Source organism: Mobula birostris, chromosome 13, assembly GCF_030028105.1.
Source record: "Mobula birostris isolate sMobBir1 chromosome 13, sMobBir1.hap1, whole genome shotgun sequence".
NCBI lineage: Eukaryota > Metazoa > Chordata > Chondrichthyes > Myliobatiformes > Myliobatidae > Mobula > Mobula birostris.
Window position 1 is genome coordinate 96,712,445 of NC_092382.1, and position 26,386 is coordinate 96,738,830.

Consider the following 26,386-nt stretch of genomic DNA (forward strand, 5'->3'; position numbering starts at 1 on the left):
CCCTGATTCCCTTTTCTTTCTTGATGATTCTTTGGAACCCCGACTTCTTTCCGATCCCAAGTACTCTGGACGTTGAGTCGCTTCCGGTAAAGCATGGAGAAACAATAGATCATTAAAAGCTGCTTCTCCGAGTATCTGCTTAAGAACCTTGATATTATAGTCGTTTGATTTCGCCCTGTCCGAGCGGAAATAGAGTTCAGTGCCGTTTGTTACCCCTACAGGGTAGAGCAAGAGCACGAGGAGATCTGTGTCTTCTCCAACGAGGGTGGTAGATTTGAAAGCAGACTTTGTGACGGTCAGTTCTTGCATTGCAAGGTTGTAAGAGGACGACACAGTGGAAGACATAGTCCAAACTGCTCCCTGGTGCTCTGACATCCCACCTCCTCACGTTAGGCCTCGCTGGGGTTTCAGTGAGTGCATTAGTGTCTGTTCTATCACAAGCTCAGCGCCAAGGTCAACCCAGTATTGACTGCTGCGTCTGATTACATGGAACCGAGACTGGAACTTCCGCTGAACCTCAGGGTTGTCATCTTCCAATGCATGCATCTTTTGTAGATAGAAACGAGCCGACATAAGATAATTCAGATGGCCAGCGGCCGCGAATATCGGCAAGCAAGCTGAGCTGACGCCGAGATGCATCTCCTATGATCCCATTCCATTGTCCGCAACAAGCGCCCTAGCATGTGCTGGAAATTAGAGGATAGGGAAATGTTTAAAAAACCTACAGAGAGCAACTAAAAGAATCATTGGAAGGGAAAAGATGGAAAATGTAGGCAAGCTAACAAAAATATCAAAGTAGATAGGAAGATCTTCAAGTATCTAAAAAATGAAAAAAAAGAGTGCTTATACGACCGCAAGAAAACGAAGCCGGAGAAATAATTACAGGGCACAAAGAAATAAAAGATGAATTAAATTAGTATTTTGCATCAGTCTTCATTGTGGAGGAAGTTAACAGTGTGCCAGATGTTGTAGTGTGTGAAGGAAGTGAAGTGAGTGCAGAGACTATTACTGGGGAGAAGATGTTCAAAAAGCCGAAAGACCTACGGATACATACATCACCAGGACCAGATGAACTGTATCCTGGGGTTCCGAGAAAGGTCGCGTCAGATATTGTGAAGACATTATCAATGATTAAGAAAAACTCGTCAGAATATGGAATGTTGCTAGACGTCTGGAAAATTGTAACTGCTACTCCTCTGTCTAAGAAAGGAGAAAGTCAGCAGAAAGAAAACGATAGACAAGGTAATCTGATCTCAGTGGTTGAGAAGATGTTGGAGTCAATTGTTAAGTAGGAGGTTATGGGGAACTTGGGGACTCAGGACAAGATGGGGCAGAGTCAGCATGGTTTCCCTAAGGGAAAATTTGCCTCACGAAATTAGTTGCCACATGCAGCTGTGGGAGATCAAGTCATTGGGTGTATTTAGGGCAGAGATTGATTGGTTCTTGATTGGACGCGGCATCAAAGGTTACGGGGAGAGGGCCGGGGAGTGGGGCTGAGGAAGGGAGAGAAAAAAAAAAGATCAGCCATGATTGAATGGCGGAGCAGACTCGATGAGCCAAGTGCCCTCATACTATTCCTATACTATAGAAAGGGTGCACAGGAGATTTGCAGGGATGTTGCCTGGATTGGGGAGCATGACTTATGAGATTAGGCTGAGTGAACTCGGCCTTTTCTCCTTGGAGCGACGGAGGATGAGAGGTGACCTGATAGATTTGCATTTATGTTTACAAAAATATTCCTGATGGTGCAAGACATGAAATACACGTTAAAATCTGGGGAGGCCATGTTGACCTCCACAAATATGAACTGAGACCTAAGTACTAAACGTATCCGAAGTTGATCGATGTACAAATTCCACAGGAATGTTTGTGACATATGATTCCATGTATGTACGGCTTGTCATATGAAGGGTGTTTGATGGCTCTGGCCCTTTATTCACTAGAGTTCAGAAGAATGAGGGGCAACCTAACTGAATCCTTTAGAATGGTGCAAGGACTTGATAGGGTGGATATGGTGGGAGAGTTTAAGACCAGAGGACGCAGCCTCAGAACAGAGCAGCGTCCTTTCAGAACGGACACGATGAGGGGTTTGTTTCGCTAGAGAGTGGTGAATCTGTGTAATTCATTACCAGCGGCAGCTGTGGAGTCCAGCACCTTACATATACTTAAGGCACAGGTTAATTGATTTTGATTAGGACGGGCATGAAGGGATATAAGGGAAAGACAGGAGATTTCAGCTCAGATAGGATAAATGGATCAGCCATGACGAAATGGCAGAGCCGATTCAATGAGCAAAATGGCTGAATTCTGCTCCTATGTATGATGGTCTTATGGTCTTATGTAAGGCTCAATTAATCGTTGTACTCTACATCACATCCTTTTCTTATCTCTTGATCATCTCCACTGCCCACTTTGAGATTAAGCCAATTTATGCTTTGCCCAGCATTCAGCCTGCATTGGCTTTCTTCAGGATCCGCTGTGAAAATCCTTTCCCAGAACGCTACTCTGTTGCTTGTCATCGTTCGACGTAAGAAAGGCTGAAAGTAGTAGAATTTCCCCTTAAAGATACAAAAGATTGGTCGCGGCATTAACCAATACACCAACCCCCCTTGAAATATCATAGGCACACTTGACAATGAAGCGTTAAAACGGTTGTAAATTAGGGCCACTTTATCATGTACCTTTTTTCCCCAAAGTAAAGACGTCTGCTACTGTAGTCCCTTATATTCAAAGTCTGATGTTCTATGCATTCCGAGATGCTCTTCTGTACTCCACTGTTATATCGCGTTCTTAGTTGCGTTGCTGTCGCCCTCCTGTCATCTTTAACCACTGTGATATTCTTAGAAGGGGTGTTTAATTTTGAGAACTCACCTGCCCAGGAGGTGTGGATGCAAGCACATGAATGGATCCGTCGGACCATGGAACGACAAGGCAAACGGAAGTTGCTGAAATCAATACAATTGCTGTTTCAGAGCAAAGGATCAAGCTCAAGGCAACAAATTTTACTTCCATGTCCTGCTGCTTTTTTTTTCACAACCACTCTCTGGATGTGTTATTTTCTTTTAATGTAAATGGAGAAACATAATGTGAGGGTTGGAGAAGAAAGCTCACACACAATATTCTGAACAAAAATTCAAGTAATCACAACTTCCTCAGTATCCCAGGATCTGCATATTTTCTCGAGTTTGTTAAAAATAATCACCTCTAGGTGCATTTAATTCCCGCACTGAGATCCGTTTAAAGCTGAAACGGGAAGTCTGCGAGAGAAAATATGTACATCAAGTCAGGAACGCATTAAAACTCTCTGATTTTGCTTCAAATCATTGCTCAACGAGAAAGGCATTAATCTGAAAGGTATAAAACGAAATATATGATGAGAATTAGAAAGGAAGGATAAAGATAAATAAAGAGACAGAAAATGAAAGAAAGATAGAGAAGGGAAAAAATGGAGGAAATCAGGAAAGAATGAATTACAGATTAAAGAAAGAAATATACATGACTATAAGCAAATATGTTGCAGGACTTCTGACGAAATGAACATGGTCTTTATATAAACTAATGGAGGAGGCAAGGAACCCAAAGTCATAAACATTTAATACCCCTCTGATGCTAGTTCAAATTTTTGCTCAATGAGGAAATGTCATTAACCTGTAAGGAATGAAGTTCTAGATATGATGAAGGAAGGAAGAATGGAGGAAAAAAAAGGAAGGAAAATGAAAGACAGTTAGAGTGCAAGGAAGAAATAAATAAAAAAAAGATAGAAATGTGAAGGAAAGAAAGGAATACAGATTTACAGAGTACTTGATGAAATTGAAGTAGCCTACAAATGAACTCTCTGAGATGACAAGCAACATGTTAAAACTTAACCGGACACAGGTGTGAAAAGCTCTCTGGCTGTGGTTTCATAGGGTAAATTCACATAGACGCATGGCGTACAGGAATTCCCTTCGGTCCAGATGATCCATTATGTTCGATATTCCCATGTAAACTGGGTGTAAATCAATAATTGCCCAAATACGTTTACATTTTACGATCAATGCCTTTGACAAAGTGTATTTTCAATATTGTTAATATAGCTGTCTCTATGACTTCCCTGCGTAGAATACTTATATACAGTATGAACCCCACTCACAGGTGCAATTGCGTGGCAGGTTGCTATGGATAGCAGGAACAGGATAGGTCCGAGTCAGCCTGGACTTACGAAGGGGAAATCGTGCTTGACTAATCTTATGGAATGTTTTGAGGATGTAACTATGAAAATAGACAAGGGAGAGCCAGTGGATGTAGTGTACCTGGATTTTCAGAAGGACTGTGATAAACTCCCACATAGGAGTTTAGTGGGCAAAATTAGGGCATATGGCATTGGGGGCAGAGTAATGACATGGATTGAAAACTGACTGGCTGACAGAAAACAAAGAGTAGCGATTAACGTGTCCCTTTCGGAATGGCAGGCGGTGACCAGCGGGGTACCGCAGGGTTCAGTGCTGGGACCGCAGCTGTTTGCAATATATATTAATGATTTAGTTGAGGGTATTAAAAGTAACGTTAGCAAATTTGCAGATGACACAAGGCTGGGTGGCAGTGTGAAATGTGAGGAGGATGTTATGAGAATGCAGCGTGACTTGGACAGGGTGGGTGAGTGGGCAGATGCATGGCAGATGCAGTTTAATGTGGATAAACGTGAGGTTATCCACTTTGGTAAGAACAGGAAGGCATATTATTATCTAAATGGAGTCAAGTTAGGAAAAGGTGAAGTACAACGAGATCTAGGTGTTCTTGTACATCAGTCACTGAAAGCAAGCATGCAAGTACAGAAGGCAGTGAAGAAAGCTAATGGCATGCTGGTCTTCATAACAAGGGGAATTGAGTATAACAACAAAGAGGTCCTTCTGCAGCTGTACAGGGCCCTGGTGAGACCACATCTGGAGTATTGTGTGCAGTTTTGGTCTCCAAATTTGAGGAAGGACATTCTTGCTATTGAGGGAGTGCAGCATAGGTTCACAAGGTTAATTTCCGGGATGGCGGGACTGTCATATGTCGAAAGATTGGAGCGACTGGGCTTGTATACTCTGGAATTTAGAAGGCTGAGAGGGGATCTTATTGAAACATATAAGATTATTAAGGGATTGGACACGCTGGAGGCAGGAAGCATGTTCCCCCTGATGGGTGAGTCCAGAACCAGAGGCCACAGTTTAAGAATAAGGGGTAGGCCATTCAGAAAGGAGTTGAGGAAAACATTTTTCACCCAGAGAGTGGTGGATATATGGAATGCTCTGCCCCAGAAGGCTGTGGAGGCAAAGTCTCTGGATGTTGTCAAGAAAGAGATGGATAGAGCTCTTAAAGATAGCGGAATCAAAGGTTTATAAATACCCCGACTCCTCAAACATTGTCCCAACAATCAGCAGCCATGGGCTCATCTAAGCAGCTGCCTAGCATTCTGAAAATAAAGACAAATGATACCGACAAAGCAGGAGAAGCCTATGAGAAGATAACAAAGGGTTTTAAGGTATCCGTTTCCTCAGTTCATAATGGAATTAGGAAATATCAGTTTACAGGAATGTGAGAGATCACATTGAGGTTTGCAAGACCAGGAAAACTTTCTTAGAGAACTGATCATAGGATTGCTGTAAGGGCAAATCAGAACCCCCATTTGACTGCAAAAGACCTTCAGGAAGATTTAGCAGACTCTGGAGTGGTGGTGCACTGTCCTACTGTGCAGGGATACCTGCACTAATATCACCTTCATGGAAGAGTCATCAGAAGAAAACCGTTTTTGTGTCCTCACTTCAAAATTTAACATCAGAAGTTTGCAACGGAACATCTAAACATGCCTGATGCATTCTGGAAGCAAGTGCTGTGGACTGATAAAGTTAAATTAGAACTGTTTGGCCCTAATGAGCAAATGTATGTTTGGAGAAAAAAGGTTGCAGAATTTCATGAAAATAACACCTTTCCAACTGTTCAGCACGGGGGTGGATCGATCATGCTTTGGACTTGTGTTGCAGCCAGTGGCACGGGGAACATTTCACTGGTAGAGGGAAGAATGAATTCAATTAAACACCAGCAAATTCCGGAAGCAAACATCACAGCGTCTGTAAGAATGCTGAAGATGAAAAGAGAATGGCTTCTACAACAAGATAATTATACTAAAAACACCTTAAAATCCACAATGGACTACCTCAAGAGCGCAAGCTGAAGGTTCTGCCATGGCTGTCAGAGCCCGCCGACCTAACCATCATGGAAAATCTGTAGATAGACCTCAAAAGAGCAGTGAATGAAAGACGGCCCAAGAATCTCACAGAACTAGAAGCCTCTTGTAAGGAAGAATGGACGAACATCCACCAAACAAGAATTGAAAGACTCTTGGTTGGCTACAGAACATGTTTACAAGCTGTGATACTTGCCAAAGGGGGCGTTACTAAGTACTGACCATGCAGGGTGCCCAAACTTTTGCTTCGGACCCTTTTACTTTTTTGTTATTTTGAAACTGTAAAAGATGGAAATAAAAAAGTAATCTTGCTGAAAGTATTAAAGAAATGTGGCATCTTTAACTTTATGCCCTTTGAAAATCAGATCATCGTTTACTGGCTTAGCTATTCACAGTAAGGGAAATTTTGACAAGGGTGCCCAAACTTTTGCAAACCACTGTATATATAACTATAACGATATAAATAAAAATGAATAAGTAAGTAAGTAAATAAATAAATAGGGGTGTGTGTTTGTATGTGTGTATATATTTCAGATTTATATTTTTCGGTATTTACATTAATATAATTGATTAAGATTTCGGACAATCAGTGTCCGAGTGATCTGCTGACTAATTCTATTATTTTATTTGACAGGACTTTTGATGTATTTGTTTGAAAGACAACGCTTATATAATAAGCAAAAGAGCACTAAGCTATAGAAATGTATTTAGAAAATGCCTTAACAATAAATTTTGCTATGTTCGTTTAACATACATTTTCAACAGTGAAGCATTTCCTGTGCGCTTCACATCTTCTGAAATCATTATCTCTGAGGTTAGTTTCCCTCTGTGCACTTTTGGTTTGTGCATGGTATCTCGACTGTCAGCGTGATGCTAGTACATAGATTAGAGCTGGATTCAGAAGATGTCAGCAATAGTTTTGCAAGGCCCGGCAAACACCACAAAATATCCACAAACGCAATTTTGATGTTTAGTGGCACACCTTATAAATTGTGCAAAGTTACTTGTCTTTTTGCATTGCAGATAGCATCAAGCTATTCTTTATGTTATATTGCGAGGTCCAAGCCATTGTACTTGTGCACAATTGGATATTGTCCTTGGGAAAATTTTATTACGGAAATATCTTTCCTAAATGCATCCATGGTAAACGGTGTTTTTTTAAGCAAAGAATATGTCGGTATTTTATTTATTTGGATGTAATGTTGATCAATTCTAACCAGTTATTTCACATGTCGCTATAGATATTGCTTTCAAAGACAACGTTTAAATCCACTGACTTACAGCAAACTTTGTCAAAAATGCTCACAAATGTAATTTTGATGTTTAGTGGCGCACGTTATGATTTGAGTAATGTTGCATTTCTTTTGTACTGCAGATAGCATCAGACCTTTTTCTGCCTTTTATTTTGCTTGTTTGGTTGTTATATTTCGAAATAGAAGCCATTGTTCTTTTACACAACTCAGTCTTATCCATGGGGGAATAGTATTAGCGAAATATCTTTTGTGAACTCCTCGATTCTAAACCTCTGTCTTTAGCAGATATCATGTTAGTATCTTATTTATGTTTGGTAAGATATCTGGCAACGTTATCACTTCTATTTTGCAGACAATTTGCACACTCTCACTCCATTGCCAGTGTGTTACAATCAAACATTTTTTCTATCAGGTTCTGGCCCGGCTATATCCAGGCCTTCTAAAGTAGCTGAAGGTCATGAGGACCAAAGAAAAATAGTTGAACCAGGTGCACAAGATCATCCAGAAAACAATGCAGGGGATGAAAGCAAAATGGGGAAGTGGAAATTTGAGAAGTGTCGGAGTACTTCAGAAAGTTTAGTCGAGTAGAATGAAAATGATGGAGTTGGCTTCAAAATTTCCCACCCCATAGTGAGGATCACATACTTTGACTCCACTAGGTGTTATATTCTGTAAAAATGGAACACTGAATCAACATCGTTTGGTCTGCAAAAAGTTATACGAAATTTAAGAGAGATGATGTGAGAATGGTTGGGAGAATTCTCACACAGTGCCTGATGAACAAAATGACTAGCAACCACTCCCTGTCCATTTAATCCTCTGATTGAGTGTCGTCTATATCTTGAACGGCAAATCATCGAAAAAAACCTGTCATGAGTATAGTAAAACTCCTTGATGTCTGTTTGAAATCATTTCGAAACATATAAATAAAGAAATAGTTATGCAGATCATTTGTTGGAATGAACATAGAATTAAACGTCTCCATAACAATATTCACACCCCCGTAAGATTTCAGGTTTTATTGTTTCAGAACGTTAAATCACAATCGATTTAATTTGGCTTTTTTGACAATGGACAGCAGGAAAGTCTCTTTCCTGCGATAGTAAAACAAATTTCCGCAAATTGATCTAAATTTATATGAACTAACAATGGAGACAATGAAAATATTAAAGATTTACAGAAAGCAGATATGAAAACAAAATATTGGTCGTGGCTTTCGGTTACATTCACAAATTTATATTCCGTGTAATACACTCAAATAAACTCGGTGCAAATCTATATTTGTCCACCTATCTCTACATTTTACTTTGTATCTAAGTGGAAACGTGTATTTTAATGTTATTAATACAACCGTCTCCACCTCTTCCTCCAGTGCAAAATTTATACATGCTTCACGCTTATATTTAAAATGTTAATTCACATTTTACCATTAAATTATTCAGTAATCACCAGAAATATCGCCGTTCCAGTGGAAAGTTCCCCATTTGTGGGACCACACTGAGGGTGTTAACCTTGTGTGTGCCCTGCGTAATGTTTTGCACTTCCATAAAGTCAAACAACATTATCTGATGCCCCAATGAGTAATGTCTGAGAACGCCTAAACTTCTGATTATTGCTCAGTTGCTGAAAAACTCTCATTATTTTGAATTTCCATGCAAACAGTTAATTACCTAAGGGCAGTGACCAATCGTTGAAAGCGATTGCTTTAAAAGGACTACCTTTTAGGTCCGCGATAAAGGAAGACGGAGATTCACTGCAGTTTCGTAAAGGCAGGTAGGAATGCAGAGTGGGAAGTGTTGCTGATAACAAAAATAAAATCATGGTGGAACGTCCAAGGATACATACTGTATCGAAAAGACAGCTAGGTAGGTAGAGGGGGTGACGTGGCTCTGTTGGTAAAATTGAAATTAGGTGACTATAAAGAGGTGCCATAGGATCAGAACATGTTGAATAATTGTGGGTAGAGCTAAGGAACTGCAAGGATAAACATACACTAATGGGAGTTATATACAGACCGAAAACAGTAGTACGGATGTTGTCCTAAAACTGCAATGGGAGATACAGAAAATGTATGCCGAAAGGGCAATGTTACAACATCACGAGGGATTTCAATGTGCAGGTAGATATGGAAAATCAGGCTGCTACTGGATCTGAAGGGAGGGATTTTCTAAACAGCCTACGTGATGGCGTTTTAAGCAGCTCGTGGTTGCAATTGATTAGAGAGTTTGTGGTAAAAGAACATTTCAGAGGGGTGATCGTAACATGATAGTATTCAGCCTGAAATGTGAGAAGCAGAAGTTACTGTCAGATGTACCAGTATTACAGAGCATTGAAGGGAACTTGAGGGGCATGAGAAAGAAGCTGGCCAAAATTGATTGGAAAGAACACTGGCATGGGTGACGGCAGAGCCGCAATAGCTTGAATATAAGGAAACAATTTGGAAATTCGGAAGGCACAGGACATGTACATCCCAGAGAAAAAGAAGATGACACAACAGCGGCTAACGAGAAATCAAAGCCAACATAAAAGCCAAAGAAGCCGCATATAATGGAGCAAACTATTTGGAATTTACAGGATTAGGAAACTTTTAAAAAACAACAGAAGGTAATTAAAACGTCATAAGAAAGGAAAGATGAAATGCGAAAAGTGTATTGAAAAGGATATGAAAAGTTTCTTCAGATATATAAGGGAGGCAAGTGTGGCGATCGGACCCCTAGAAAATAATGCGGCCGAGGTAACACTGTGGACAAGGAAGAGCTTGAGTGACTTAATAAGCATTTTGAATCAACTTTACATTTGGAGACTCTCGCAGTATGGTGGAAATCCCAGGTCTCGGGTCAGAAGAATGTTAAGATATCATTACTAGGGAGAAGGGTACCGCGAAAATGAAATGTCTGAACGTAGATAAGGCACCTGGACCGAGGATTCTGAAAGAGGTGGTTGAAGAGATTGAGGAGACATCTTTTAAGAATCACTAGATTGTGGAATTGTTCTAGCCGACTGGGAAATCTCAGATGTCTCCAAGAAGGGTGAGAGGCAGAACTAAATGAATTACAGGACAGTTAATGTTTAGGAAGATGCTGGAGTTGATGGTTATGAATGTGGTATCGAGAAATATGGAGACACATGATAAAATAAGCCGTAGTTAGCTTGGCTTTCTTGGGGGCGGGGGGACCTTGTATGACCGAGCTGTTGGAATTCTTTGAAGAAGTAATAAGCAGAATGGACAACGGATATTCGATTAAGCTTGTATACTAGGAATTTCAGAAGTCCTTCGGGAAGGTGGTACACACGGGGCTGCTTAGCAAGTTAAAAACCCATGGTACTGCAGGAATGATACCAGCACGGCTAAAGCAGTGGATGGTTGACAGGAGGCAATGAATGGGAATAAAGGAACCCGTCTTTTATCTCGTGGTGTTCTACAGCCGCCTCTATTGGGACTGCTGCTTGTTACATTATATGTCAATGAGATGGAGTCGAAATTGTCGACTGGGTGACCAAGTTTGTTTGGTGATCCGAAGATAGGTGGATAAGCAGGCAGTTCTGTGGAAACAGCGAGTCTATAGAGTGATTTAGACAGATAAGGCGAATGTGCAAAAAAAAGAGGTAGATGGAATACAGTATTGGGAAATGTATGATCACGCACTTTTGCAGAAGAAATAAACGGGAAGACTTTTTTTCTAAATGGAGAGAATGTTCAAAAATATGAGGCTTAGAAAGACTTGGTTCTTTCTACAGGATTCCTTAAGATTAATTTGCAAGTTGAGTCTGTGGTGAGGAAGGCAAATGTGATGTTAGCATTAATTTCAAGAGGACTAGTATATAAAGACAAGGATGTAATTCCGAGTATTTAGAAAGAAATGATGAGGCCAGTCTTGGAGAATTGTAAGCAGTTTTGGGCCCCTTATCTTAGAAAGAATGGCCTTGACACTGAGGGGCATTCAATACTGGTGCAGGAAAATGATTCCAGGAGTGAACGAATTGTCATATGAAGACAACAGGAATTCTGCAGATGCTGGAAATTCAAGCAACACACATCAAAGTTGCTGGTGAACGCAGCAGGCCAGGCAGCATCTCTAGGAAGAGGCACAGTGGACGTTTCAGGCCGAGACCCTTCGTCAGGACTCCATTTTTTCCTGTTGTTTTCAAAATTTGCCAAGTGTTGTACAAGTTTTTGAAATTGAAGCAGCGACTTGTATTTCTCTACAGTAAGTGAAACTCGCAAGTTTGCAAAGGTGGAGGAGTAGCCATGGACATAATAAAGAATTTAAACATGAGGTTGTATGTCATAGAAGATTAATCGAAACTTAGTAAAAATATCTGGGTGCGAATTGAAAGCAAAAATGATAAAGGAGTAATATTACGTGTTTGTTATAGACCCCTTAATATTGACCAAGATTTTAATAAACTCTATCAGAATATTAGAAAATCAATTTCTGAAGGTGATGTTATAGTAATGGGAGAATTTAATTTCGAAAATACTCAGTTGGAAAACATAGTGGCTAAAGGATTGCAGGAAAGTGAATTCATTCTGTTGTTAAATGATTTTTGATTTGACCCAGAGTGTAAATGCATCAACAGGAGGGGACGACTTCCCAGATTGATATTCTCTTACAATCAGGATAGAATGATCAGTAAGGAAGTTGTTGAGTCTATGGGAACATGCAATCATAGCACTTTTGCTATCGAAATATATTTAGAGAATATATCAGTTAAAAATGAGACATTAAATTGAATTTCAGAAAGGCAAATTTCACGCGGATGTGGCAAAGATTTCAGAAGGTAAACTGAATAGAACTGCTCGCCGTTAACTCAGTTGAGGAATAATGGGATCGATTTAAATAGGTAATACACTCAGTGCAGGATATGTTCATACCGAAGACCCGGAACAGAAATAAAAACAATAGATCAACTACATAGAAGAATAAAGATATATATGAAATTATTGACAAAAAGAGAGCTACATAAAGAATAGAGAAAAAAATAGTAATGACACTAACTGTAGGACATTCGAACATATGGCAGCTATTGTCAAGATGGAAATTAAGACTGCCGAAGGACATGTTGAGAACGATATTGCTGATTGTGCTACAATTGACACCAAGATATTTTTCAATAGTTTAAAAAGTAAATTCTTTCATAATCAAGGAGAAAGTTAAGTGTATTGTTAATAACAGTGGGTTATTAAATTATGCAGAAAAGTACATAACGGATACTCTTAATTCATAATCTGCTTATGTATTCAGTTGCGAAGATGCTAGCAGTATGTCAGCAAGTGTAGGGGAAAATAAAGTTGTTTCAAGCGGCTTAGAGGTCTTACAAAGCGAGGTCCCAATTACGCTGAAAAGTCTGAAAGTTAATGCATCTCCAGGGACAGACACATATAACCAAGTGAACTTGAAGAGGTTTGTGACTATATATACACAGACTCATAACATGTATTTTTCAAAAAGTCTGTGAAGACTGTTGAATCGCCTAAGAATTGGAAATGGGCTGACATTATCTCGGTGTACAAGAAGGGTGACCTCACTGACCCTGGTAACTACAGACCAGTAACCCTAACGTGTATCGTATGAAACCACACTTTCCTTGGGCTCTGTGAACCTAGGGAATACACACTCTGTTCCCGCCTAATCCGTGAGATTGAGACGTCACTCCCATCCAAACCCCATTAAGTGTGAATGCTGTGTAACTTACGACACTTTCAAATCGGTGCCAGGAAGTAACGACAGCACATTGCATACGATTACAAGAATTATATTCATGAATATAACTCAACTGAAGAAAAACAAACCAAAAAAAAACTAAAAAGGGCTCATTATAATTAAACTGTTAAATGCACACAGGCTGTTGCTCTACTATTCCGAATTTCATATTCACTTTTCCTCAGTAGATTTCTACAGCCTGTTCCAGCAAATAACGTTTCCCACCTGGTTGAGTCCTACCACTGGTTCTCTCTAGGGCCTTCCCTCACTAATTCCGCAGAACAAAGTCCACAGTTCACACCGGTGTCAGGCGCACAGAAAATAAATACCGCTTCCCTGATTGGATGGCTCGCATACCGAAGCACCCGTTATCTCTAACCGCACCCCAAACACTGCTTCTACAGAAATATCATTCCATTATCAGTGAAAATTTTACACTGTCCCCCATCAAAAATAGTCGCGTCTTTGAGAGAAACTATTACCCTTTCCTGAACGATACAAGTTCTTACAGCAATTTCGTGACATCAGGACCTGCGATCGAGTTGTAACCGGCAGTGACATATCTCACCAAGGGGACAGGTGCTACACTTTTTTTTTCCCCGGGGAGCGACATACCCCAGCTTAACTGGAGGTTTCCTGACTCTTTGAAACCTTCTTACCCAATTACTTAATTCTTCAGTTTCAGGCAGCGCCTGGGCTCTTTCTTGTTAAAATTGCGAGGCCCCTCCCTGACATTACTCGTCCCTATCAACAACTCAGGTTGCCTTGTGCTTGGCCGGGCTCGGAAACATGCCCAGCCACCTGAGAATCCAGCTACCCGTCATTGTCTAACCACAAACATCCCTGCCTTTTGCTAGTTCTGCCCATTAGACCTGCCTCAGCATGAGGAGGATTGGAGCTATCTTCTTCAATTATTGGTGAGTTTGCAAAGGGCAGCACACCCCCATTAGTTCATTCTCTATCTCCGATGAAATACGGTGGTTAGCTGCGTTCCAGCCCTTTCCGGTGACTGTCCGTCAGTTCTTTCATGTCGCCGCAAAGTCCTCTTATTAGGTGTAGGATCCAGGTCAGGCTCTGGGTCAGCATGCTCCTCTTGACCCCGAGTTAGAAGGTGGTTCAAATTGAGAGTGTAGAAAGTTCCATTCCCATCCTCTGGTTTCAGTAGGAAACGGGGTACGTTCCGCATCTGACTCTCCACTACGTAGGGCGCAGCAGCCCAGCAGTCATCCAGCATATGCTTCCCAAGTAGCTTCTTTATGAGGACACGGACTCCAGGCATCTGCTGGGAGAACCCTACACTTTGATCATACCTCCTCTTCGTTCATTGATTCTGCTAGGTAGCCGAAAACTCGGCTAGTTTATAAGCCTTTGCAGCTTCTTTCGAATATTGGACATATATTTCATATTAGTCTTCTGTGGGAAATCTTCGCCAACAGTCCCAAAGCAGAAAACAATGGGCAAACTCGCTTCACGGCCAAACATCAGATAATATGGTGAATACCCGGTAGTTTCATTCTGTGTGCAGTTGTAGCAGAATGTTGATTTCATTTTTTCTTGTTTACTTATCTCAAGGTTCCGAACATGTCTAGGAATATCCGGTTGAACCGCTTGGGCTGGGGATCACCTTAAGAGAGATAAGGCCTAGTCCTTACCTTCTCAAAACGGAGCGTGCTCAGTAACCTATTTTAGAAATCCCTTCATAAGCTCCATTGTGCTTGTCGTCGCACCAAAAAAACGTTTTCTAGTGCTTGCATGTGCCCCGCGGAAGAAGCCAAAGGGTCCTGTGTCTTCAAAGATCTCACTATGTCAGCAGCCGGATCTCTCAGACTCTCGACTATCGCTGTTTGTTTTTCACGTTATCAGAGCACTGCTAGTCACCCAGCATCTGAGAGGTCAGTTCCGCCAAAGTCTCACAATCCTCTTCCCCTTCAGGGGTGTTATCCCCGAGAACATTCTGAGTCTATGATGACTAGGACTCTCCAAGTTGGCACTTGGCCATTTATTTTCCAGGGATGTAAGGAGTGATACCAACTCAGAATTTTCACCCCTCGCTGGTGCACTCATTGAATATCCAAATCAGACCACTCCAATATCTCGATCCGCAGACAATGTCACAACCACCGATTCCCCGGTCTCTCAGTCTGTTGGGATTCACAGGTCTCTTTGTCTCTCGTGATTCCCTGGTCTCTGGGAACTTTTGGGATTCCTGCCTCTGTCTCCCTGCCTCTCTAATTCCTCAACGTCTCCCTCTCAAGTACCCCTGGTCTTTCCGGCCATCCCTGGATCTCGAGTTTTCAGGTCTTCCTGGGCCGTCAGGTGCCAGCTATCAGGAGGGGGTTCCAGTAGTGACTTCTGCAAGCCTGTGCTTTGCAAGACCGTAGATTTGCAAGACCGGTCAACTTCTGCAGCATCCATAACTATATTTATGAATGTTAACTAAACTAAAAGGTTAGTAACGAAAATAAAGTAACAAGAACATATAAAGGGCCCATTATAATTAAACAGACAAATATGCACAAGTTGGAGCACAACTCTGCTGAAAGCCATATTCACTGAACCTCAGCAGATTTCCACACGTTGCTGTATCGAGTCACCGTCTCCACTCGGTCCAATCCTATCACTGGTTCTCTCCAGCGTGTTCTCTCTCTATATCCCGACGGACAGTTCACACCAGTGTCAGGCACACCGATAAAATACCGTTCCCCCGATTGGATGGTGTTCATTCCGAAGCACTTGTTCTCTCTGACTATAATCCAAAGACTGTTTTGCAGCAAGACTATAGCGTTAGCGGTGAAACCCTTACGCGGTGCTATCCGTAGGTAATATAGTGGAAGTATTAGTAAAGAATGAGATGGAAAATCAGTTGATCAAAACAGGCATGTTCAGAAAGCTGCAATGGGTTCAGAAAGGGGAAATGAGGTTTCAGTAATATGCTGGATTTCTTTGAAGAGGCAACTGAAATATATAATAACAATTAAGAGGGATATATAATTGTCTTGTAATTTCAGATGCCCTTCGACAAGGTAACCCACAGGAGTTGATAATCAAATTTCAGAATGTTGGGATTGAAATTAATTAGTACGAATTGGCGCAAAACACAGAACAACGAGTTTTCACACCTAGAAGATCTTTAAGGTGCAGTTTCGGGGCCACTGCTGCTATTAATTTGAGTTTTTGATTCAAATAAGCACATAACAAATAAACTTGCTAAAGTCTGGAGAAGACTCAACCGTAGGGGGATGGGTTGATAACATTCAGGCAGCAGAATCAAATTAGAAAGACTCAAACAAAATCGAGCTGTGGGCAGATAAATAACGGAGGAAATTTAATGTAAGTAAATGTTAGACATTACATAAAGTAAGTAGGAATATTAGATCTAGGGTGTGAATTTGGATGAAGTTCTTGCAGGGAAATGTACTATGGACATGTGGCCGATGTTTAGGGATCTCTTGCAGGATGTTAAGGATAGATTTGTCCCAGTGAGGAAGATAAAGAATGGTAGGATGAAGGAACCATGGGTGACAAGTGAGGAGGAGAATCTAGTCAGGTGGAAGACGGCAGCATACATGAGGTTTAGGAGGCAAGAATCAGATGGGTCTATTGAGGAATATAGGTTAGCAAGAAAGGAGCTTAAGAAGGGGCTGAGGAGAGCAAGAAGGAGGCATGAGAAGGCCTTGGCGAGTAGGGTAAAGGAAAACCCCAAGGCGGTCTTCAATTATGTGAAGACCAAAAGGATGACAGGAGTGAAGATAGAGATAAAGGTGGGAAAATGTGCCTGGAGGCTGTGGAAGTGAGCGAGGTCCTCAAAGAATGCTTCTCCTTCTGTCCTTGATCAGGCTATGATTCTCTAAACGCCCAGAGATCCTATCTCTAAGAATCGTTTCCAACTGCTTTCCAACCACAGACATAAGACGAGGCGAGGGAAGAGATTGCTGAGCCTCTGTATAGGATCTTCATGTCCTTGTTGTCCACGGGAATGGTACCGGAGGATTGGAGAGAGGCGAATGTTATCCCCTTGCTCAAAAAAAGGTAGTAGGGATAGTCCAGGTAATTATAGACCAGTGAGCCTTACGTCTGTAGTGGGAAAGCAGTTGGAAAAGATTCTTAGAGATAGGATCTCGGGACATTCAGAGAATCATGGTCTGATCAGGGACAGTCAGTATGGCTTTGTGAAGGTCAGATCGTGTCTAACAAGCCTGGCAGAGTTATTTGAAGGAGTGACCAGCCATATAGATGCGGGTAGTGCAGTGGATGTGATCTACATGGATTTTAGTAAGGCATTTGACAAGGTTCCACACGGTAGGGTTACTCAGAAAGTCAGAAGGCATGGGATCCAGGGAAGTTTGGCCAAGTGGATTCAGAATTGGCTTGGCTGCAGAAAGCAGAGGGCCGTGATGGAGGGAGTACACTCGGATTGGAGGTTTGTGACTACTGGTGTCCCACAAGGATCGTTTCTGGGACCTCTACTTCTCGTGATTTTTATTAACGACCTGGATATGGGGGTAGAAGGGTGGGTTGGCAAGTTTGCAGACGACACAAAAGTTGGTGCTGCTGTAGATAGTGTAGAGGATTGTTGCAGATTTCAGAGAGATATTGATAAGATGCAGAAGTGGGCTGAGAGTTGGCAGATGGAGTTCAACCCGGAAAAGTGTGAGGTGGTGCACTTTGGAAGGACAAACTCGAAGGCAGAGTACAAAGTAAATGAAAGGATACTTGGAGGTCTGGAGGAGCAGAGGGATCTGGTGGTACATGTACACAGATCTCTGAAAGTTGCCTCACAGGGTAGTTAAGAAATCTTATGGAGTGTTTGCTTTCATAAGTCGAGGGATAGAGTTTAAGAGTCGCCAGGTAATAATGCAGCTCTATAAAACTCTGGTTAGGCCACACTTGGAGTATTGTGTCCAGTTCTGGTCGCCTCACTATAGGAAGGATGTGGAAGCATTGGAAAGGGTACAGAGCAGATTTACCAGGATGCTGCCTGGTTTAGAGAGTGTGAATTATGATCAGAATTAAGGGAGCTAGGGTTATACTCTCTGGAGAGAAGGAGAATGAGAGGAGACGTGATAGAGGTATTCAAAAAATTAAGAGGAATAGATCGAGTGGACAGCCAGCGCCTCTTCCCTAGGGCAACACTACTCAATGCAAGAGGCCATAGCTTTAAGGTAAGGGATGGGAAGTTCAAGGGGGATATTAGAAGAAGGTTTTTCACTCAGAGAGTGGTTGTGCGTGGAATGCACTGCCTGAGTCAGTGGTGGAGGCAGATACACTCGTGAAATTTAAGAGACTACTAGACAGGTATATGGAGGAACTTAAGTTGGGGGGGTTATATGGGAGACAGGGTTTAAGGGTCGGCACAATATTGTGGGCCGAAGGGCCTGCACTGTTCTATGTTCTATATACAATGGGGGTGTCAGAAGTTAGAAAGTGCAATGTATGGGAAGGAATTCGGCGTTCTGATAGACTCAACACTATCAAGATCTCGGAAATGCACAGAAGTGTTTCGGAGGGGTAATAAACTTCTGCGCTAGTGGAGTTCAGGTACACAGATGTCCTGCTTAAGCGGTATACTACGCTTGTGGGGCTACGCCTTGAGTACTGTGCACAATTTTGGTCTCCATATTTTGTGAGGGATCTGAAGGCACTGGATAGTTCAAGAAGGGCAAGGAAACTCATTCCGGGTCTGCAGGGTTTCAGCAGTGAAATAATTCAATCGTTTTAGCATAAGTATATGTAGAGTAAGAGGAGACCTGATAGACCTGTTCAAATTTATTCAGGGTATAAGTAAAGTGGATGCTGGCTGTTACTACAAAATTAATTCATCAACGGGAAACAGGGCTACATTGCTTTAGCAGAAATTTCGAACTAGCATCAGGAAGCGTTTCTTTACACAGCTGTTAGTAGGCACATGGAAAAATCTACCGGGTTGTGTAGCTGAGTGCAGTACCTTAGAGACTTTGAATTGAAAATCCATAGATATTTCAACGAGCAATGTGAATGCAAATTTGGCAAGCTTTGCTGGGCAGGGTAGTCTGCTCTTGTCAAAAACTTTCTAAGGTACTGCAAACGTACTTCTGCTTCCAAGATAGCAAGATAGATTTAAAAAAAAACTTTGAAACCTTTGACTATAGCAGCTCTTGATGGAAAACATGATTATACTGTTTAATTCAAGGGCTTCGTGCCACCTATTAATCAATTTTAATTTTGATAGATATGGTATGAAGAAACATTTTGAAAACTTTTAATTGATAGTGATATGCATATCCAAAACCAGGGACAAATAATTATTATTTTTCTGAGTCTATAAGTAGCCTGTATTTATACTATGAACAAAACATAGAATGACTGTTTACGTTTATTCGTTATTCCAGATGTGAAACGTCGACACAGATCCAATCTCCAAAATCAGAGTGGGAAACTGAACTTGCCCAAACCATGTTTAATTTCTGACATCTACACTGAGCTAACAATTACAGTGATACAAGGTGAACCTCCAAATTTAATAGGAGAAACTAACACACATATTTGCGAAGTTCAGCACCATGAATTATTCAAACAAAACAACAGAGATTCCGATATGTCGACGATCAGCGTCGTCTACGGGGCTGCAGGAACTGGGAAATCGACCCTGATTCAGAAGTTGATCTATGACTGGGCGACAGGAATGATATATGAAGAGTTCAGTTTTGTCCTTCATTTGAAAATTCAGAAATTAAATGAAATAAAAGGTTGCATAACTTTAAGTAGATTGATAGTTGACACATATCCTTACTTGGAAAATTATCTGGATCGTCTGTGGAATGAACCCAAAAGATTATTGTTTATATTTGATGACCTGGACCAATTATATCGACTATTTACTCTCTCTGATACTGGTAGAAACAGCGATTCACGATACAGATGTGTTGACACAGAATCTGAATATTTTGTATGCGATATCCTACGCTGCCTCCTACAGGGAGAATTTTTGAGAGGTTGCTCAGTGCTGATCACTACCCGAGTTTGGAAACTGGAACTTCTGCATCACGTAACAGCAGATTCAACTTTCCAAGTTATGGGATTCACTTTGGAGAAAGCAAAAGAATATTTTCGCCGTTATCTCCGCAATGGACAGAATGCAAATGAAGTTGTGGAATTCATTGAACAGAATGAATTATTGTGGGATATGTGTACTGACCCTCTATTTTGTGTCACTCTCGTTTCGACACTGGAGTCTTTCCAGGCACAAGGAGAAGAGCAGGAAACAAACCTCATCATAAGCCATACCAAGGTGCTCTCTGACTACGTCGCCCATCTTGTCGCAAAATGTGGTTACGATGGTAACACACATCGGAATTGTTTAACTACAATTGGCGAACTGGCAGAAAAGGGAATTAAAGAAAACACCCTTTCGTTTGAAGGCTACGCATTAGGAGATCCGGATTCTTCGACTTCCATGCTTATCTCTGCATTTATGCACCAGGATCCAGACAAAAAGAGTGGTGGTGTTATTTACAATTTCAGGCACTCCGTTTTACGAGACTTCCTTGCTGCACTTACCAATGTCCTAAATGCTTCAATATCTCGACTGAAACAGATACTCGATGAAATATCTAATGACATTGCAGGGAGATTCAGTACATTTTCAATTTTTCTTGTCGGCCTTTCTTCTCGGAGGTCAACTGATCGCCTAGAGATGGAACTGCATGCATTCCCTACTGAAGTTACTTCCTGCATCTCCGAATGGCTCAGAAAAAATGTCAGCAGACGCTTGACGGACATGGACTCGAAGCACACTCAAAGAATGTTTTTATGCATACTGTACTGCTTATTTGAATTTGGAGACAATGAAATAATGACAGAAGTCCTGAATCCCATTACAACCATTAAATTAAATCACCTTCGTCTCAGACGTCCAGACTGCATTGTTTTATCTAGAATTTTAATCGCCCCTGAAGTGATTCAAGAGCTGGACCTCAGTTCGTGCTTTGCACAACCAGAGGAAATTTGGAAACTGGAACAAGTGCTGCCCAGATGTGTAATTCTCAGGTAATGTATCAAATACGGCAAATGAAAAAAAAAAATATACACAGATCAGCATAAAGTGGCCATTTTGTGGAATGTAGGAATCACACTGGAGCTAAATGTACAGACATATTTTGTTCATTGACTTAGGTTTTTTGGATGGTCTAATTTGATAAGGTCTCGAAAGTTTTATATTACCATTGACGTATTTTCCCCTTAAAATTATATGTGCATGGTCCAAGAAGACACCCTTTCATATTTTATTTTAATGACACTTGCATCATCTGAGCGATTATCTCAAATACGTTTTATGTTAAAGGGCAAACATTTTGTCTTGCAACGGATTACTACACGGACTCGCACAATACCAAGGAGGAAAATCCACTTGATTAATTCATGCTATTTGAAGTATTGCAGAGTGGATTTGTAGTGTGGGTTAGTTCTTGACAGAGGACGTGCTTGGCAGAGAACGTTCTTCTCTTCTTGAAATGGGACGTCGGCCACTAACTGGTGGTCTAACGCCGAAGGCATCATTTGCTGAGATTCAGTAATATGTTAGCCTGAATGGATTGCAGTTATTCACGTATATCTGTGTCAATAATTTAGAAGTTTTTACCCTCCCTAAGTTCTTGATGGATAGTGGAGTGAATTTCACATTCAGCAGTTTGACTCAAAAGGAACATTGACTTAATAGCAATAGTTGTATAATGATTTGAATTAGCTTTACTACATCATGTGGAAAATAATATAGTTCTGATTTTCTGTGTCGGGATCAATTAATTATTCGTGTTTATATTGAATACTCAGATTGAACCAGAATAACCTACAAGATTCTGGAGTGAAGCGTCTCTTCGATGTTCTGAGCCAGAGTAATATAAGAACGCTGACGTGAGTAATTGTTCATGATGTCAAGCGTCAAGACAAAGAGCTGCCATTCGATTATGATTCTCTTTAGCGTATCGTTAGTGATAATTTTTCAAAGCTCTTTAGATTCTGGACTAGTTCCTGAGGATTGGAGGGTGGCTAATGTAACCCCACTTTTTAAAAAAAGAGGGAGAGAGAAACCGGGGAATTATAGACCGGTTAGCCTAACATCGGTGGTGGGGAAAATACCAGAGTCAGTTATCAAAGATGTGATAACAGCACATTTGGAAAGTGGTGAAATCATGGACAAAGTCAGCATGGATTTGTGAAAGGGAAATCATGTCCGACGAATCTCATAGAATTTTTTGAGGATGTAACTAGTAGAGTGGATAGGGGAGAACCAGTGGATGTGGTATATTTGGATTTTCAAAAGGCTTTTGACAAGGTCCCACACAGGAGACTAGTGTGCAAACTTAAAGCACACGATAATGGGGATAAGGTATTGATGTCGATAGAGGATTGATTGGCAGACAGGAAGCAAAGAGTGGGAATAAACGGGACCTTTTCAGAATGGCAGGCAGTGACTAGTGGGGTACCGCAAGGCTCAGGGCTGGGACCTCAGTTGTTTACAATATATATTAATGACTTGGATGAGGGAATTAAATGCAGCATCTCCAAGTTTGCGGATGACACGAAGCTGGGCGGCAGCGTTAGCTGTGAGGAGGTTGCTAAGAGAATGCAGGGTGACTTGGATAGTTTAGGTGAGTGGGCAAAGTCATGGCAGATGCAATTTAATGTGGATAAATGTGAGGTTATCCACTTTGGTAGCAAAAACAGGAAAACAGGTTATTATCTGAATGGTGGCCGATTAGGAAAAGGGGAGGTGCAACGTGACCTGGGTGTCATTATACACCAGTCATTGAAAGTGGGCATGCAGGTACAGCAGGCGGTGAAAAAGGCGAATGGTATGCTGGCATTCATAGCAAGAGGATTCAAGTACAGCAGCAGGGAGGTACTACTGCAGTTGTACAAGGCCTTTGTGAGACCACACCTGGAGTATTGTGTGCAGTTTTGGTCCCCTAATCTGAGGAAAGACATCCTTGCCATAGAGGGAGTACAAAGAAGGCTCACCAGATTGATTCCTGGGATGGCAGGACTTTCATATGATGAAAGACTGGATCGACTAGGCTTATACTCGTTGGAATTTAGAAGATTGAGGGGGGATCTTACTGAAACGTATAAAATCCTAAAGGGATTGGACAGTCGAGATGGAGGAAGATTGTTCCTGATGTTGGGGAAGTCCAGAACGAGAGGTCACAGTTTGAGGATAGAGGGGAAGCCTTTTAGGACCGAGATTAGGTAAAACTTCTTCACACAGAGCGTGGTGAATCTGTGGAATTCTCTGCCACAGGAAAGAGTTGAGGCCAGTTCATTGGCTATACTTAATATGGCCCTTGTGGCTAAAGGGATCAGGGGGTATGGAGGGAAGGCTGGTACAGGGTTCTGAGTGGATGATCAGCCATGATCATACTGAATGGCGGTGCAGGCTCGAGGGGCCGAATGGCCTGCTCCTGCACCTATTTTCTAAGTTTCTATGTTTCTATCTCCTATAAAGGAGTCTAACTGATTCATCAGCACACAAGCGATTGCAGAAGCTATTATGCCCAATCAATCTTCTACATATCAGATGGCCAGGCGGCATCTATTTGGGAAAAGATGTTGATGGAGACCGTGCATGAAGTTTCAGTGTGTTGACAGATGATCGACAGGAAATAATAGAGAGAGCGGCATGGCAGTGTTGAAATATTATAGCTTGTCTTCTGTATCATTATCTATGAAGCACAGATAGTTCTAATGAAAAGAGGAAGAGGTTTATATTTGGGAGACTTTTGAAAACTGGATGGCAAATGTAAACATAGAAGGAGTAAATGAAAAGGGGCGGATGACGCCAGTGTAGTTGAGGGGGTGGTTAAGTTGGACGCAGATTTGAAAACTGCCGTGTAGATACAAGACTCTGAAGAATGCTGGAAGTAATCGGAGAAAAATGTGATCAGTCAATCGCGTTAAGGGAGGGACAATGTACAGATAAAATCAAACAGAAGAGGTTAAAGCAGTTATTGCCTTGCCTCCCCGCTTTCACTGCGGATCTATTTGTCTCATCCCGAAATATCAAAATTTCATTTCCCTGGTTAAGTGCTGCCTGCTTTGAGGAGATGATCCCAAGTTTGTTGGTTGCTCCTGTGTTTGTGCATGTTTAGCCAAAAATGAAGCTGACTAACAGTAGTTGTGAAGAATCCATATCCATATGACAGCCCATATTTGAAGAAGTTCTGTTGTCGTCTGCATTTACATAAGTGTAACAAATCGCTGCAAGGCATGAATGCGTTTGCACAATGTTTATGGGTACATCTGTGTGTGTGTGCGCTTGTGATTGTGTGTGTGTGTGTGTGTGTGTGTTCACTTTAAAATTCTCGACTTCTCGTTTGCTTTCAATACAGGCTGAAATCTAACCATCTTACAGACAATTGTCTGGAGAGTGTCTTCGTTGCTCTCACTACGAATCCTTCGCTGATGCAGCTGAACCTGAGCAATTCCAGTCAGGATGGGGAACAGGTCAATCAATTTACTGATGAAAAACTGCAATACTATTATGAGAGATCCACTCAGCAGAGAGAAATCAAGTGAGTTCATCTTTGAAACGTATATTAATTATAATATATTCGGCAAAGCAAAATAAAAAAAATACTATATTAATTTCAGTTAAAACGAAAGATGTTAATTGTTTTAAACAATAATTAAAATAACATAAATCTTACGACTTGGTATAACAATATAATAGTTATTGAACATATTGCTAATATACATCTAAGCAACATCACTAGCTGTTACATTCTGACGTCTAATTAGCTTTATTTTTCAACAGATGGCGACGCATTAAAAATATTGGACAAGACATCGTACAGTCTGTCACTGAATCAAACCGTTTAACCCTGATAACAGAATGAACGTTTATAAAACTTTACATTTGATATGGAACAGAATTTGATATGGACAATTTAGTTCATCGCAGCCTGGCAATATTGCCATGACCTTCGACATGGTAGAGAACTGAAAACTTAAATGAAGTTCTCAAACTAGTTTGTAGTTTTGCTCTTTTGAATTAATAACATACCGACGCTGGTAGAATGGTGGAGTACGTACATCACTCTAACCAATAATAATGAAGTGAGGGTTCTATAAATAGTGAAACGTATACAAAGATAGCAGAGATCTGCAAAGTTTCTAACATTCTTCGCCTTGCTTTACCAATTTTATAGTAAATTGTATTTTCTAATCTGGTATCAGGGTCTTAGATCGAGGCAACACACACAACACGCTTTCCAGTAAGGGGAAAGATAATCTTTCTTTACCTTTATCTTACTTGTTTTTCTCCTGGAACCTACCAGCCTTCTCCTTCCCACCCTCCCCCCTGCTTCCCTCTTCTGTCCTGACGAAGGGTTCCAGCCCGAAACGTCGACCGATCTTTTCCACTGATGCTGCCCGACCTGCTGAGTTCCTCCAGCGTGTTGTGAGTGTTGCTTTGACCCCAGTATCTGCAGATTATTTTGTGTCTTAGATCGAAGCATTACCCAGTGCTTGGATAGTTTAAACACCGGCCCTGGCGTCCCGAATTTCGGGATCAGAGGCGAGGGTCCGGTTGATTTAGCTCGAACTCCCGCAATGTTCTTCCCTCTCTCCGGCGACTGTCGGTTCTGCGAATTTTGCTGCTTTTTTGTCGCGTAAATATGATCAACTGAGATTATCATCATCAGTCGACATGGGCCTAAACCGGGTGCTACGTGGAGGCGATCTTAGGAATCAATATGGTTCGAAATGTCCTTTGCATCATGTGTGCGGCTCTTCCCTTTCTTTTATGTGTCTTTCTTCCTTAATTGCCTTCTTTGCGTTTCTTGCTTTGTGACTGTCTTATCTTACCGTGTATAATTTTATACATTATTTGATTATAAATGTATTTGAATCTTGATGTCTCGAATTTTGATGTGATGTCAACCTTTGTATCAAAGCTGTGTGCAGGTAATAATTAAAAATCAGGAGGAAATCCGCAGGTGCTGGGAATCCAATCAGCATACACCAAACACTGGAGGAGCTCAAAAGGCCAGGCAGCATCTATTGAAAAGAGGAAACGGGGGGACGGTTGGGGCCGAGTCTGTTCAGCAGGACTGCAGAAAAAAAAAAGAAAGATGAGGAGTTATGGTTAAAAGGTGCAAGGAGGGGTGGAAGCAACACAATTTGAAAGGTGAACCTGGGAGAGTAGATGGGGAGAGTAAAGAGCTGACAAGTTTATTGTTGAAGCA

The 26,386-nt window shown here is 41.3% G+C and overlaps 1 protein-coding gene across 2 annotated transcripts in view; it reads left to right on the plus strand.

Annotated features, from left to right (window-relative positions):
- LOC140207196 (NACHT, LRR and PYD domains-containing protein 6-like) overlaps nucleotides 1-26,055 on the plus strand; it is a 68,038-nt gene extending 41,983 nt beyond the window's left edge. For both annotated transcript variants that reach the window (XM_072275557.1, XM_072275558.1), the window contains exons 7-10: nucleotides 19,535-21,191; nucleotides 21,975-22,055; nucleotides 24,530-24,712; nucleotides 24,955-26,055. In XM_072275557.1, coding sequence (XP_072131658.1) covers nucleotides 19,535-21,191; nucleotides 21,975-22,055; nucleotides 24,530-24,712; nucleotides 24,955-25,036 — 2,003 coding nt within the window. In that variant the 3' untranslated portion in view covers nucleotides 25,037-26,055. The remainder of the gene's footprint in view (nucleotides 1-19,534; nucleotides 21,192-21,974; nucleotides 22,056-24,529; nucleotides 24,713-24,954) is intronic.
- The last annotated feature ends 331 nt before the right edge of the window (nucleotides 26,056-26,386 follow it).